General features: G+C 49.0%; 1 protein-coding gene across 1 annotated transcript in view; it reads left to right on the top strand.

Moving 5' to 3' along the window:
* LOC103798967 (plexin-A4-like) overlaps positions 1-16,202 on the top strand; it is a gene marked incomplete at both ends in the record, with an annotated part of 147,928 nt that overhangs the window by 100,371 nt on the left and 31,355 nt on the right. The window contains 2 exons of the mRNA XM_009071257.1: positions 1,198-1,297; positions 2,792-2,906. Of these exons, the coding sequence (XP_009069505.1) occupies positions 1,198-1,297; positions 2,792-2,906 (215 nt within the window). The remainder of the gene's footprint in view (positions 1-1,197; positions 1,298-2,791; positions 2,907-16,202) is intronic.

The following is a 16,202-nucleotide window of genomic DNA, read 5'->3' as shown; positions in this document are numbered from 1 at the left end:
TGGCAGCAAAATGTGTTTGGTGAAGTGTGTGGTCTGTGTGTGCATCTGTGAGGGTGTGTGAGTGAGGAGGTGAGCCTGGAGGTGGGTGCACACTGCAGTGGATTGCCAAGAGTGTGCTCTGGCCTGAGTGGTTAATGAATCTTCCAGGTGAGGAGGAAAACAATAGAATCCTAAAGTGGTTTGAGTTGGAAAGGACCTTAGAGATGATCTAGTTCCAACCTCCTGCCCTGGGCAGGGACACCTTCCACCAGCCCCATCCAACCTTGTCTTGGACACTCCCAGGGATGGAGCAGCCACAGCTTCTCTGGACAACCTGTGCCAGTGTCTCAGCACCTCCCAGCCAGGAATTCCTTCCCAATCTCCCCTCTTAGTTTAAAACCCTTCCCCCTTGACCTATCACTACCTGCCCTTGTGAAAATAGAGGAGAAAGGGCCACCCAGGTAAGTCTTGAATTCAACTTGGGTCCCTTCCCCACCAAACTGCTGCAATTACTGCACCCACTGATTACCCACAGCCTTGGGCTCTGAATGGTGGGTTTGGTGTTGTGGGAAGAGGTAGGTGTTGGTTGCCCAGCATGGGAACAGTGGGAAAGGGAATGAGGAGATGGTGTGTAAGAGCTGAGGTGCAAACTTTGCTGCAGATGTGTCTTCTGTGGATCCTTCTGGAAGTGCTGTGGCTCATGGATGTCTCTTATTCACACTGAGAGTTCTTTGCAGCCAAAGGCTGAGGGGGATGGACATGGAAGAAAGTCCCCAGGCCCTTCCTTCTGGGAACATCAAATGGCCCAGCAGCAGGGAAGAATTTTAAGGATGATACTCTGTTTTAATGTCCTTCAGATTCCAGACATCTGCACTCATCCTTTGAGCTTAGCCTTCCTCCTTCATGAGTTCAGTCACCATATTTTTGCAGCTAGTGAGGTTATGTCTAGACCTGTTGTCATCATCCAGCCCAGTCTCTGCTCCCACTTACAATGATTTCCACTGGTGAAGACATACTCCATCACCCCAACACCATAAGAGGGGGAGATGTACCTCTTGGAGAACTGAGGTCTAGAAGGATTTTATTGCACTTTCTACATCTATTGAGGGTAGACCAGCCAAGGTGCTGTGGGACAGCTCCAGGTTCATGGTGGTGGCATGGCCAACAGGGCTTAACTAGGCCTGTTCTCACACACTAATGTGTCTGATTTTCCCCCAGGAGACCATCACATTGTCCAGCTTCAGCTCAAGTCCAAGGAGACAGGGATGACCTTTGCCAGCACCAGCTTTGTCTTCTACAACTGCAGCGTCCACAACTCGTATGTTCATTTCCTTTGGTGCCTGTTTTGCATTCCACCCCTGGATCTGCCACAGAACCCGCTGCTGATGGCATGTGTCCCTCAGGAAGCTGGTTAGGTGTGGAGGTGACCAGGGGTCAGGGTCACAGGGTGATAGCCAGCACAGTGGGCTCCATCCTGAGGAGATGTACAGTGATGATTTGTTCTGGAGGTAGAGCATCACATTAGGGACAGTTTGCCACAGAATGGAGTCAAAACCGAGTCATGCCCTCAGCACATGGTCCCTCATCTTCCTATTAAGCAGTTTTTTTGTGGATGGTTGGATCCTGCTCATACATACCCTCCAACCTTCATCCATACTGCCAGTCCCACCAGTAGGAGCCTGCCCCAGCTGGTTAACATGGGCTTGGAGCCTCCAGTCTGGAAAGAGTTTTTGGGTCCTTCATGAGGTGAACTGAGCAGGGAACACCCAGCTGATCCCTCAAGACCATCTGTCCCAAGCTGGGAGCTCCTTTCCTGCCTTGCTGCTTATTTTTCTGGGGTTTAGCTGCCACCCAGAGCTGCTCAGGAGCTGCCCCACCGGAGCAGATCTGCACCTTCCCTGCAGAAAGATGCTCTTGCAGCAGGTTGTTCCAGCCCTGAGCAAGGCTGAGCAGTTTTGTCCCCACCACTGAGCCAGCAGAAGTGCCAAGAGCAGATAATTACTGCAGCTCAGCTATTCACAAGGAAAGGCAAATCCTATTTCCATGTTCCTGCTGCTTTGACAAACAGTGTCAGAAAGCAAGTGTGGGGGGGGAGAGAGGAGCGATGGGGGTGTTAAATATTTATGGCATGTTTTGGTTTCTTACTTGACAAACTATAATACACTATCCATTTTTAATTTGATGTATCAGAGCAAGCACTTGTTACCAATTTGAAGAATAACTTGCTGTACCAGAGCTCAGAGTGGATTGGAGTTGAGAGAGATTTCACAGAGGCAGGGGAGAGGGTGTCTGGCTTCCTGTTGGGCTCAGCCAAGCTCCACTGGAGGCAGATTTTTCTCTCCTGCCCATTAAAACCTCAGTGGCACATAAAGGGAAGGAAAATGTATACTTTCCCAAGTCCTCTCCAGGTACTTCAGAGCCTGCAGGATCATAGAATCATTCAGGCTGGAAAAGACCTCTCAGATCACCAAGTCCAACCATCATTCAGCACCACCGCTATGTTCACCCCTAACCCATGTCCTCAAGTGCCACATCCACATGTGTGTTGAACCCTTCCAGAATGCAATGTGAATGATCTCATTTGTATGAGACACTTGTGATCCCAGTGACAACCAGCTCAGGCAGGTCCAGCACCATCCTGTGACCTGCTGCTGTTGTGGCAGTGGAAAGGTTGTGGTCTCCTGCTAATGATGACAACCCGAGTTTTCCAGGCTGTATTTCCGTCTGAGAAACACTGTCAACTTCCAGGTCTGTCCTGTTGGCTGGTGGGACCTGGCTGGCCAGGTGACTGCTCTTTCTCTCCAATCTGCAGGTGCTTGTCATGTGTGGAGAGCCCTTACCGGTGTCACTGGTGCAAGTACCGCCACGTGTGCACACACGACCCCAGCTCCTGCTCCTTCCAGGAGGGACGAGTCAAGATGCCAGAGGTAGGTGGGACACAGGCCATGTGTCAGGGAATGAATGTCACCTGTCAGACCAACAGGCCAGGAAGCCTTCTCCACCTCCAGTCCCACCCTCTCCCTCCTCTGCTCGGCCTCCAGGAGACTCTCACCTCTCCCTCTGCAGGTATCTCCTCTCCTCTCTGCTCTGCCAGACCCCCAGGGAGCTGCTCCCTCCCTCCTGCACACTGCAGGGAGTGTGTTACCTTGGAAAGTCATTGCAGGCTCCCAGAACCAAGGAATTGTGAGGGGTGGGAAACCCTGGGCATGCATCTCCTCCGGGAGAGAGGGAGGTCACTTCTGAGCAGACACTCAGGCTGCTGAGATCTGAGGAGGATTTAGGGCTATGTCCACCATGTCAATGGATTTCAGCCACGGTTCAAGCACCTCTGTGGCTTCCTGGGTTTGGTACCTAATGTCCAGTGCAACAAACTGCCTCCAGGCAAGGCTGGGGGATACCTCACTGCCAGTTGTTGAGCTGAGCTGGACCTTGGGGCTTAATACTGAGCTGCAAACGCTGTCTGGCTGGGATTGTGACTAATGAGCACTTGCAGACAAGAGGAGCTTGGGCGAATACAAATAGGAACCCACTTAATTATGTCCTGGTCAGGAATGGTCTGAAAGCATCCTGGGCTGTCTGGTAAATGACCTGAGAGAGCTGGTTGTTTGCCTGGCCCGAGGGACCAGTGCCCATTAAGAGATCTGATAGCTGCTGAAGCACTGCTGAAGACTCCAGCAACGTGTGCTGCATGCAGAGGGTGAAATCCCCACTGCTCCCCATGCTGCCTGCTGGGTCTGGGCCACTCACCTCCCTGCAGGCCATGCCCCAGGCAGATGGTCTGCTGGACCAAAAGACCCACATGGAGTGTCTTCACCCTCCTTATAGCATCCCTGTCCCCTCCACACCCCTTCTGGAAGTGCTGGTTGAGATGTCACATATGTGTTGGTTGAGGTGTTCTGGATCAACCACCCTGACCTGCTATGGCACTGGGACAAGCCATAAATATTCATGAGCTCTCCATCTACCACGATTCAGAATTTGCTCTAAAACTGCTGGAAAATGTGCTGAGGAGCTGAAGGTGCTTGATGGTGAGGAGGTGAAAGAAGGCAGCTCAGGGTTCAGCCCTTCTGGCAGGTTATCCCAACCAGAGTCACTATTCTCTCACATGGAACCTTGGCAGATTGTTGTCCTGCTGGCCACAGGTTTCTGTGCTTTCCACTTCAGGGGCGGGAAGGACCTCATCCTCTTGCTGAGGTGGCATCCTCTGGGACACTTTGTCTCATCTTCTGTCCCTCTCCTCTGGTGTGTCCCACGTACCAAGCGCAGGACTTACCTTCCCAGTTGCCACCTCTTCACTCCTCCAGCTCACTGCCCAAAGTGAAATGCCTGCAAACCTCAGTGGATCTCCTGCTCACTGCCCCCTATCACATCCTGGATATTCAGGACATTTGTTCCCATCAAAAAGGAGAAGTTTCCCAGTTTCTTAGGGAAGGGACTGGGAATGGCACAGCCCCTGATTTTTACTTCATCCCCTCCAAGGTGTTGCACTGAAGAACTGTGGAGGAGGCAGTGAACTCATCAAACTCTGCAGATGTGCCTGTTTTGGCTTTATCACCCCTCACTAGTTCTGTTTCTGAAAGGTGTTCTTGTCAGACCAGGAGACAACTCCAGTCTGTGGTGGGGGTTGTCTACCAGCAGAGATTGCTCTTTCTCTCTTCTATCCCCTTTAGCAGAGAATTTCCTGCTCAGGTTCATAAACTCCCCCTCTGGTCATGCAAAACTGCTGTGCTGTTTGCATGGCAGCAGGGAGAGGCACAAACCCAACCTTGGAAGGCAACTATTGATCTGCAAGGTGATGACAGCATCATGCAACACATGTATGTAGCCCTGGTCCTTGCAACAAGAGCTGCTGCAAACCCATCTCTGGGCACAAATGGGGTTTCTCTTCCATAGGATCCAACACTTGGCAGTGAGCTGCTCAGCTCAGGAGCTGCTTTTGCTGCCTGCTGCGCAGAGGAAACACTTCTCAGCACTGGAGCAACAAAGTCTGAGGGGATAACAGCCTTGCAAACCCCCAAACTTTCTGAGTTTGCTTTCTGCCTGGCAATGTGAGAAATGTAACCTCAGGGTCCTTCTCATTCCATCCATGTGCGTGTAGCTCTTAAGGACACTTGGCCAGGGGAGGGATGGCACCACAAGTGCATTCTGACAAACACATTTACAATGGCTCTGGGGCCAGAAAGGTTTGTCAAATGGCACTTTGAAGGAACACTGTGTCCATCTCCCACGCTTCTCTTGCAAAGCCATTTCCTCCCTGACTCATCCTCTCACTCTGGTTTTCACTTTCACCTGTAATTCTATCATTTTCTGGCCTCTACACATGCCTATGTGTTGAGTGCATTCTTAGAACAATAGGAACCATTCAGTTTCTTGAAGCCAAGCCTGGCTCCTCACTGCCCATCCAGACCTCCACCCTGTTCCTGATGACATGATGTGACTCACAAGGTTGACAGGTCCATTTCCAGACTTCCCAATGCCATCTCAGAATGCACCATCACGTTGAGTGGCTCCATTGTTACTGACCTCTCATCTCCATCTGCAGTGTTCCTGTCAATCCTTTCCTCCAGTGCACTTGCAGCCCCAGAGGATGAGGAGGGGGAAGGATTTGCTACAATCCAGGCATGAGTACCTGATAAACCAGTAGGTCTCAAGGAGGAACTGGTAGGAAACTACTATCAGCACGGTTGGACTATCCCATTTGCAGTCTTTCCATGAGTCTGCTGAGAAGATTAGCTTGGGCATCTTCCAGGATCATATGGTCTGATTGCACCAAGAGATTCCTTGCCAAACAAACAAATATTGGTGCTACTACAATCCAGGCATGAGTACCTGATAAACCAGTAGGTCTCAAGGAGGAACTGGTAGGAAACTACTATCAGCACGGTTGGACTATCCCATTTGCAGTCTTTCCATGAGTCTGCTGAGAAGATTAGCTTGGGCATCTTCCAGGATCATATGGTCTGATTGCACCAAGAGATTCCTTGCCAAACAAACAAATATTGGTGCTACTACATGGACCATTTTCTTTCCCTCTGTAATCATCATTGCTGCCATGCCAAGCCTTCTACCTTCCCCCTCACCATGGCCTTCACCTCCTCTCGCTACACCCACCCTCAGGTGAGGTGTTTTTTTTTTCTGTTTGCCTGTACAGAATCTTGTCATCATGTGGGAAGAGGCTTCCCACTCTCCAGATGGTCTGGGCTGCAAATGGACTGATTGGGCTGGCACCCATCACCCCTGGACCAGCCCAGAGAGCTTTGTAGGGAGACTTGTGCCATTGTGCACTTCTCACTCCATCACTTCCTTCAGATACCTCACAAGTTTCTGGGCTCCCATGGGCTCAGCTTTTCATTCAGGTCTTCTTCACATTCTCTGAGAGGATTTGGGGGGTTTTTTTTGCTGTTATTTCCTGATGGTATGAGTTGCTGATCAATGCAGGATGCTGGATGGATTTGAGATTGATCCAAAGGAACAGCAGAAAGGTTTTGGCCATGCCCCACACTGTCCAGAAGGCAAAATGCTGTTTGTATCTGGATAATTGTGATCGGCCAACCAAGGAGAGCCTTGGAATTGCATGGGGGATAGCTGTGCTCAGCCAGCCCCAGACTGGGACAGGGCAGATGTCCTACCACCACCTGGCAAAGCAACCAGGGATAGGGAAAGGACAGAAAAGGCAGATCCCTCAGCATCAGCACAGAGCCATGGCCTGTCACTTGCCAGGTGAATCAGTTCTGCCTGTGCTAGAGCTGATCAGATGCTCTGGGAGCCTTGGGAAAGTCCATGTTTGCTCCAGTGAAGAGCTCCAGCATGGTCATAAAGCAAGAGTGTTTATGGTTATGGCACTGATCTGAATCACAGAGGGTTGATGATGCTCTGGGTGATTTGTGGCATAAATACTTCACCTTGGTGTGTAATTTCCCTTTCCAGCAGGTTTACAAAAGCCAAGTCCACTAGCTTAAAATGTACTGAGTGACTTCTTGCTTTATAAAGGAGAGCTGATATTATCGTTACCAAGGGCAGGAGGGGAAAGAATGAGGTAAAAAGGACATTTTAATAGTGAACTGAATTGTTGTTGCTGCTGTTGTTGCTTTTCCCGAAGAGCTGATGGCAAAAGTGAAGAGAATTAGTCTCAGAGGTAAAAATGGGCTGAGTTTCTGGTTTTTTCTTGCCCGTCCTGTCTCTGCTTTTGACCTTTGTTGCTGACTATAGCTAAAGTCCTAGTGCTGGCTAAGAGCTTCACCACAAACCATTGCACTGCAGATTAACACAGTGTGAAATCAACCCTTATGCACCTGCCACGACCACACAGTGAGGGAGCTCAGTCATGCTCTTCTGCAAATAGGCAACACAGCCAACAGGTACTGGGGGGAAACTGAGGCAAAGGGGTGGGAAACAGTAGATCTGAGGGTCTGTGGTGTGCCAGAAGCACCTGTGTCTCCTGGTATCTATTGGCCAGTGTGATTGCATCACCCATCTTGTCCTGGTATGGATGTGCTCTGATCCAGGTGGATAGCTCTCCTGTCAGTGCTCCACAGACATCTGTACAGGGCTGGGTAAGCTGGGGGAGCCTATTGAGTTGCTGGGATAAAGGATTACATCTTTTTGTGTGCCTTCTTCTCTAAGATGAACACGATCTTGTTCCAGGCCTCGCAAGGATTTGAGCTTTGTGTAGGGGAAAAAGAGAAGGGGGAAAAAAAAAGCCTAGATAACAAATCTGTTATTCACTGCCTTTAACAGATACATAATCATTTAATTACCTTGAAGGAGGTTTTCATCTTTCCCACCTCAGCCCATTTGTGTGTGCATGTGTTTTGCTTCCTCCCCCAAACAAGCTTTTTTATTCAAAGGATTTTTGTCTGCTGCCTAAAAAAGGAAGAGAAGAAAAGCTCTCGCTCCAAAGTGTTTTTCTGCGGAGTTGTATGTGCTAATGACAGCAAAGCCCACATGAAAGGAGCAACTGCTCCACATATTAATTTGTCAAAGGCAGTAGAAGGCTGGGTGAGCCTCATGCTGGCAGCCAGTTGCTGAGGAGCAGAGCATTGCTTTGCCCACTGTTTGCTTGTGCCTTGTGCACTAAGAGCTGTAGTAGCAACCTCTGCAGTGGAGAGCACTGAGTTGGCTCTGCCCAGCTGCTCATCCCTTTTGGGAATGGTTTTTTTTGGGGGAAATAGGGATGAAGAGTGGTGAGAAAATAAGGCAGAGAGTAGTAATGACAGCTCAGCCTGAAGTGGGAGACATCTAAGGGGTGTTTGGATGGTGCCCTTAATAACAGGCTTTAGCTTTTGGTCAGTGAAGTGTGAGGGAGCTGGACTGGATGGGCACTGTAGGTCCCTTCCAACTGAAATTTCCATTCCATTCTGTTCTATTCACTCTCTCCTCTCCTCTCCTCTCCATCTCCTCTCCATCTCCTCTCCATCTCCTCTCCATCTCCATCTCCTCTCCTCTCCTCTCCAAATGCATCCAGAGGACCCGCTGGGCTATCAGGTGAGCATGGCCACCTCCTTCCTCCCTTGCATCAACAAACCTTCTGGTGATGCATCTTCAACTGTTGCTGTGGCAACTGCTCAGTTTCCATCCTGCTCCTGTTTCCAGCCTCCCTTAACCTGTCTAGAGAGGCAACTGCTGGAAGCATCAGCATGGGGAGAAGGGAAAAACCCATCCCTGCTCAAGTGAATGCACCTCTCCCTTCTCAGGGACTGCAGTGGCAGCTGCAGCAAGGCCAATGCAGAGCTCCAAATCCTTCCTGCCTGTCGATTATCCACTCACTTATCCTGACACCTGTCTGTCATCAAGGGGAGGGTGTGAGGTGCAGTTTCTATGGCAACTGCAGGCAACCTGCTGCCTTCAAGAACTGTGAGCATGCAGGAGGGTTGTCAGCCACCCCTTGCAGATGGGGTCTGGCCTAGGGATGCACACATGGCGTGGCACCTGCTTTTGAGCAGCCTGAGGGGTTGGTGTTTACCAGCTCTTTCACTCTTAGAAGGGTTTCCAAGAATGGTGGAGTTCAGTCTGGTTGGCATCCTGTCCAGGGGCAGGTAAGGACAATCTGGGAGGAGGCTGTAGCTGATGGTTTGGATCCAGCTGTGCCTCGAGGCTCCTGGTGGTTTGGCATTTCAGGCTGGGGAGTTTCAGCTCTCATCCACCTTTACAGCCCTTCCCCAGAAGAGGGGAAGTGTCATGTAGTGGGTAGTACTCTCCTCTTCACCCTTCTTGCTCCAGTTGTGTGATTCCCCTTGCAGCTGGTTCCTGCCACAGAGGGATTTCTTCTTCTGGGATGAGGTGAGGAGAAATGTGCCTCTCTGGTCCCTTTTCTCTTGCCCTCCAGGGGTGTGGATATGCCTCTCCCAGACACTGCAGTGATAATCTTGTGGGTCTCCTATTCTTCTTGTTCATTACTGTCCTCTACAAAACAACAAAGTCTTTGCTCAGAGTTTCTGTGGGTAGGAAGTTGCTGTGGACTGTGGAGTGGTGGAGTCACCATCCCTGGAGGTGTTTGAGAGGTGTCTGGATGTGGCACTGCAGGATCTGGTTTAGGGATTACAGCAGTTAATGGTTGGACTTGATGATCTGAGAGGTCTCCTCCAAACTTGATGGTTCTGTGATTCTAATCCTCTTCAGAGGGAGTTCGTCAGGTAATAATGAGAGGAAATTAAACGCAGAAACTGGAGGCCAGGCAGAAAGTTTCCCCTTGCCCCTGGAGTCCTGTTAAGACAAGAAAATACTGCTCAGAGACAGTGTCAGGCAGTGCATGAGCCATAGGTTTTATTTCAGCAGAGGAGAGTTAGATTTCTGATCAAGTTGGCTTGGACACATTCACCTTTCTGTGCCTCTGATTCCCTCACACCTTCTGATTTGGGTAAGCACTTGCAGTTAATAGATGCTTGTCCAATCCTCAGTTCCTGGAGCTGTGCAGTCCCAGTGGGGGTTGGCCATAAGAAGCCTTTGAGCACGTACAAACAAATTAGGTAATTTGCTGTTGTTTGCAAGTCAAGGTGACTTGCACTGAGGTGAAGGAAAAAGATCTGTGTGTGAAGTGGCCTCTTCTGTTATTTTTGTCTCACCTCACCAGGGTTTCCCTTCAACAAATGCCAGACTTTGTCTGAGGAGATACAGTTATCTTGTCTCTTGCACATCACCACCTTCCTCACTGCACATCTTCATGTTCCTTAGGATTCCCAAACCCAGAGAACACTAGAACTGAGCCTGCTCACATGTCTCCAGTGGCTTCTTTCCAGTGAGCAGATGGACCTCCTGACAAAACCGTCCACTATTTTTGTCACTACTCCCCTCCTCTCATCCAGTGACCAGAAGGCTTCTGCTCTCTGGATCATTACTTTTCCTTCTGAGAGTGTGTCAGAGCAGCAAAGGGCTGAAAGAAAGCTAATGTTGTGTCTCTATTTAAAGAGGATAAATGTGGCACTTGGATAATTATGGCAGCCTGACCTTGATCCTTGGGAAATAATGGACCAGATAAGAAAGACTCTATTAATAAAGAATTAAAGGAGAGGAAAATCATTAGTGTTCATCAGCAGAGATGTGTGGACTGACTGCAGAGGCAGAATATTCCTAGGTTGGGATCAAGCTCTCAACAGACCTGGGTCATTTTCCAGCACTGCCTTCATGGCCTTGAGGGAGTCACTTTGCTCCCAGTCAATAGGATTCAGCAGGGAGCCATGGAAAAGGAGGTTGGTTGTCTTCATTTAGGTCCTGCTTTACAATACCCACTCTCTGGTGATCAGCATCACTCATTGCCCAAAGCCATGGACCAGAGAGGCTCTGGCAGCTGAGCTAATGAGCTGCTGTTGATCAGTGCTGAGGCACTGGAACAGTTTGCCCAGAGAACTTGTGGATGCCTCATCTCTGGAAGTGTTCAGGGACAGGTTGGATGGGGCTTGGAACAACCTGGGTTAGTGGAAGGTTAGGGCCCATGGTAGGGGGGTTGAGTTCTAGAGAACTAGTGACAGGACAAGAGGGCACAGACTCAAGCTGTGCCAGGGGAGGTTCAGCTTGGACATCAGGAAGTATTTCTTCATGGAAAAAACATTGGTAGAGCAGAGCAGGTTGCTCAAGGCTTCACCCAACCTGGCTGTGTGCACAGAGCTTTACCAGGGCCAAACCTCTTCCCTCGACTGAGCTCCAGCCCAACCACCTTTTCCCAGGCACCAGAATCCCTTACAAATCTAGCAAAAGGGAGCTGGAATTTGCTCCTGAGTGCATGGAAGACTCTTAACTAAAAAGGAACCACCAGAAGTGACAGAGCTGCACTCAAGGCTTCACCCAACCTGGCTGTGTGCACAGAGCTTTACCAGGGCCAAACCTCTTCCCTCGACTGAGCTCCAGCCCAACCACCTTTTCCCAGGCACCAGAATCCCTTACAAATCTAGCAAAAGGGAGCTGGAATTTGCTCCTGAGTGCATGGAAGACTCTTAACTAAAAAGGAACCACCAGAAGTGACAGAGCTGCAAGGACTCAATTATTCCTTTGTTGTCTCTGCAGATGTTTACCCTTCCCATAAATCCTGTTGCTTTCTCCTCATCTCCTCAGCCTTTAAAGTCCAGAGCATTTTCCTCATGTATTATTACTTTTGCTGTGCTAATAAATAACCAGCCCATCCATCAAACCCATGGCACCATAAACTTGGGAAGTGCAGTTGAAATATACTGTGCATTAAAGAATCTGTTGACCGGGTGAGGTTTTTTGTAGCTCTTTGATTGCTGCTGGTGCCGATGTAAATTTGGGGGGAAGCATAGCCAGGAATTTATGGAGCTTGGATTCCTGCCTATGAGGCATTGACCTGATTCCACTTTATAACATAATAACATTCCCCAGCACTGTTTGTGTAAATTTAAAAGCTCATTTTTATGATGCTAAGAATTAGTGGGGTAATAATGTAAACACAGCGTGGACTCTAACTCACCCCTCACCACACTGGGAATGCTCAGCTCTTTGCTGCTTCCTTCTCCACGTTATCCAGGGACTGGGAAGCTGTGAAAGGGCTTAAAAAGTGATTCATTGAAGGGAGCAGCTTGGCAGCCCTGGAGCTCTGTTTGCAGCAGTACAGGGCAGCTGCTAAACCAGCCTTGGGCTGGGACCTAGGCTGACTGTGGAGGTGTGAGGGGGAAGTTCAGGCAACAAATTCCAGGCAGTCCCTGCTGCCTCCCATTTGCCAACTTGCTGTTTTCCTGCTTTTAATCCAGGTGAAATCTGATTTCTCTTAAGTCAAGGAAAGGTTAGGCTCTTTTTCCCCCGTGTTTCTCCTCTCCTTTTTCTCATTCCTTCCCTTCCCTTTTCTATCTCTTCCTTCCCTTCCTTTTCTTTCTCTTTCCTTGTTCCATTTCTTTTTTGATGTGTTTGAATCTAATCTAATTTACAGAGCATCCAGATGCTGTGGGCTAGATATCTTTATGAAGACCCAATCCCTTCCTGCTGTCAACTCTTCCCCTCTTGACTTGACCACAGCACAGAGTGGGTGGGTGAGGAAGCCTTAGGGAACACAGAACATTCAGCTCATTGAGCTCAGCAGAGCTGCTGAACAAAAGATGGATTTATTTATGTGATGTGTGAGTAAATAACAATCTGAGTTTCACTTCTGGTGGGGTCTCAAAGGGCTTGAATGAGTAAGTTAAGGTCCTCACTTAGATTCACTTTGTGGTCGTGTTGTTTCCAGGCAAGATGGTTTGAGTGAGGCATAATGATTGTTGCTGAATGAGGGATATTGAAAAGAAAGGCCTAAAAAAACCCTCAAGTTAAGGATGAAGAAATGGATTTTGATGGCAGAAAGAAGGGGGAACTGGGTGCTTTGAGATGAGTAACAGAGGAAGTGGTGGTGGTGGTAATTTCTGCTCCTGAATGGAGATGACTCCTACTCTTCTGGGAAAGGAAGGGTGAAAATCCATTCCCAAAGGTTGAGTTTATCTTGCCAAAGATTCCTCCAATGCAGTCAGCAATAGGTGAGCTCTAGTTTTCTTCTGTAGAAAGTGGAGATGCAGTCAACGCTAGCAGGGATCCAGTATGAAGGAAAAGTTGGAGAGATTCCCTCACCCGAATGCTCTGGGTGCCAGGAGATGCACAGGGGAAGACAAGTGGACTGGGACACCAATATAAGGTGAAGATAGTTGATGGGTGGATGGATCATTGATCAAACCTTCCCCTGTTCCCATGTGGAATACCTGGAAATGCTTTGAGGACTTTGGTATCACAGTCCTAGCCAAAACCAGTAAGAGAGAGGGAAACTGTACAAAACAGGGTTAGAGGAAAGCCCATGAAGCATCCCAAGAGTGAAAGATCCCCATGTGCCTCATTCCTAGGACAGGGTGATAACTCGGAGTATCTGGTCAGGCTCCAGCTTATACTGGAAACCAGCACAGTGGTTCCATGAAATCATGACTCTAGATGTATGAAGCACCATGAAGGAACCAAACTATTTCAGGGCTAAGACCATATAGATTCAGAGAGGTTTCCTCCTTCCCTGTATCAGAATTCTCATGGTGGCTCTCACTGGGGACTCCCTCAGGTTTGGTTGTGATGAAGAACATAACACATATGTGAGAGAAAAGGAGAGAAAAACTTCTCATATTTCTGAGGCTTCATTATTTCTGCAAGCTACAACACAATACATTTGCACACACTGTACCAGGAGTTATAAATAAAGAAAATTAAACTCCCATTGACCCACTAAGCACAGCCCATTCCATGCAGTGTTTGCACTGCAAAACCTCTCCCTGACTTGGTAATTGGCACAATTTGGTGCTGTGAGGTGTGCATTGCTGCTGATAGGAGTAATTGGCAAGGGGGGAGGGTGTTATTTTAAAGAGTCTGAGTCATTTGAAAGCATTTAAGGGCCAAGATGAAGCTACACACACAGAATGAATCAACAGTGATTCTCAGGGGTCTGAACCAGCTCCCTTAGAGTCAGGCAAAAGGCTTAATTTCTGCTATACCAAAGGCAAAAGGGATGGAATTATGCCCTTCATTGGGGCTTTTCCAACCTAGGTGATGTCCAAAGGGTAAAGACAAAGTGCCTCCACTGGAAAATGCCCAGGATAACTCATAGCACAAGTGCCATGAGGAGAGGCTGAGGGAGCTGGGGGTGTTCAGCCTGGAGAAGAGGAGGCTCAGGGGAGACCTCATCACCCTCTGCAACTCCCTGACAGGAGGTTGGAGTCAAGTGGGGGTTGGTCTCTTCTCCCAGGCAACCAGCAGCAGGACAAGAGGGCACAGACTCAAGCTCTGCCAGGGGAGGGTTAGGTTGGATATTAGGAAGAGATTTTTTACAGAGAGAGTGATGAGGCATTGGTATGTGCTGCCCAGGGAGGTGGTGGATTCACCATCCCTGGAGGTTTTCAAGGTGAGACTGGATGTGGCACTTAGTGCCATGGTCTGGTGACCACAGTAGGGTTGGACTTGATGATCTTGGAGGTCTTTTCCAACCTGGTTTATTCTATGATTCTTTTTTAAGGACTCTTCTGCTTGGATCTGCTCTGAGCAGGTTGATGTTTTCCCCTCCAAAACACACACCTGGCCAAGCACCCAAAGCTTGACACAGGCTGCAAAATGAGTGCTGTGCTTGAATTGAAACCCAGAGCCTGGTCCAAGCTCTGAGCTTTTATGCAGCACATCACCCAATGAAATTGCCTTTTCCCCTCCCCATTTCAATTAGAAAGAACATTAGGTCAATCAGATAAAGCCACATTGGGAGGATTTCCTCTTTATGGCGCTTGCCTCTTCAATTATCTATAATGAACTTCCTCACAGCACTGCAAAGCTTTTTATATGCAAACGAATCCTGGTTTGGGGCTGCCTCAATCACTGCTTGTTAATGAACTTGAAACAAGTGTTATCGGGAAGGTTACAGCACCAGTGGTGGAGGGGGACAGGATAAAGCTACAGAAGAAAGCCCAGGCTGAAGAGCTAGGATTGGCCTGCAGGTAACATAGTGGACTATCTCCAACCTCCATCCTCCAGCTCCCATCAGAGGCTTTTCTGTTTGACAGACATCAAGGAAAATGCCCACTCCTGGGAAACGGCTGCTCAGCGTCAGATAGAGCTTTCCCAGCCTCCTGTCCCACTGATTGGCTCTGCCAGTGAATCTCTCTCTCAGCTCCCATGGCTGGGGACAAAAAAATTGGAGAGGCTGTTTCCAAGGCCTTTTCTTATTCCAGGAGAAAGAGAGGAAACTGGTGGAGAGGCCCCAAGACATGTTGGGCAGGGGAAGGGTCAGAGGGTGTTGAAGGCATAGAGTCCCAAATGGTGTTTACACATAGTATCTGTTGGCATGATCAGCACTGGAAACTATCTCTTACTGTACTATGGCCCAGACCACCTCCTTCCCCTGCCCTCTGTGTTTTTGTAGGTCTAAGTCACCCAGAGTTGTAGATTATGCCTCACTTTCTCCTGCTGAGTAGCTACTAAACCCTGCAGCGACCCTTAACTCTGGTGTGCCAGGGTATGGTAGGACCATTGAACCCAAGGTTGGGAAGACTTTCTAAGCCTCAGTCCTTGATAGCAGGTATCAAACGAGGCCTTGTGCCAGAGTAGCTCAGGCTAGTGGCCACCAGACCCAAGATGGTTCACCTCCACCAGCTCCAGTGACTGTCCCTGGCTGTCCTGGTTCTGGTGCTAACCTGGGCAATGCCAATTTAGGTCCATCAGTAGCTTTCAGCTACTTACACTGGGAGCATCAGTCTAGAAGTGCAGATGAGAAATCACGTGGCCCTAAAGGACTCTTCAGTCTGACATCCCCACTAGGACAGACAGACCCTCCTTGGGACTGAGGAAGATTTCTGGACTTCACTGCAGGGACTCATTGGGAGGTTACTGGATTTTCTTCCTGTCCCTGGCCATGGATCAGCTCACACCCTCATTGTGATAACTGATGGCTCCTGTAATTCCACTTCTGGTTGGTGTCAGTGCAGATGTTACTTGTCTAACCCATTTCTTTATCTCCCTAAGCTATTTGCTTCAGTAAGATGCTCCCACCATCTGCTCTAACAAGCTCCCAGGCTCTCAATAAGTTACTGGATTTTCTTCCTGTCCCTGGCCATGGATCAGCTCACACCCTCATTGTGATAACTGATGGCTCCTGTAATTCCACTTCTGGTTGGTGTCAGTGCAGATGTTACTTGTCTAACCCATTTCTTTATCTCCCTAAGCTATTTGCTTCAGTAAGATGCTCCCACCATCTGCTCTAACAAGCTCCCAGGCTCTCAATAAGAATTCCACTT

Source organism: Acanthisitta chloris, unplaced genomic scaffold (assembly GCF_000695815.1).
Source record: "Acanthisitta chloris isolate BGI_N310 unplaced genomic scaffold, ASM69581v1 scaffold1753, whole genome shotgun sequence".
In the NCBI taxonomy this organism is placed as follows: Eukaryota; Metazoa; Chordata; class Aves; order Passeriformes; family Acanthisittidae; genus Acanthisitta; species Acanthisitta chloris.
Note: the sequence above shows the minus strand (reverse complement) of the source record. Positions and strands in the feature narration are given on the sequence as shown.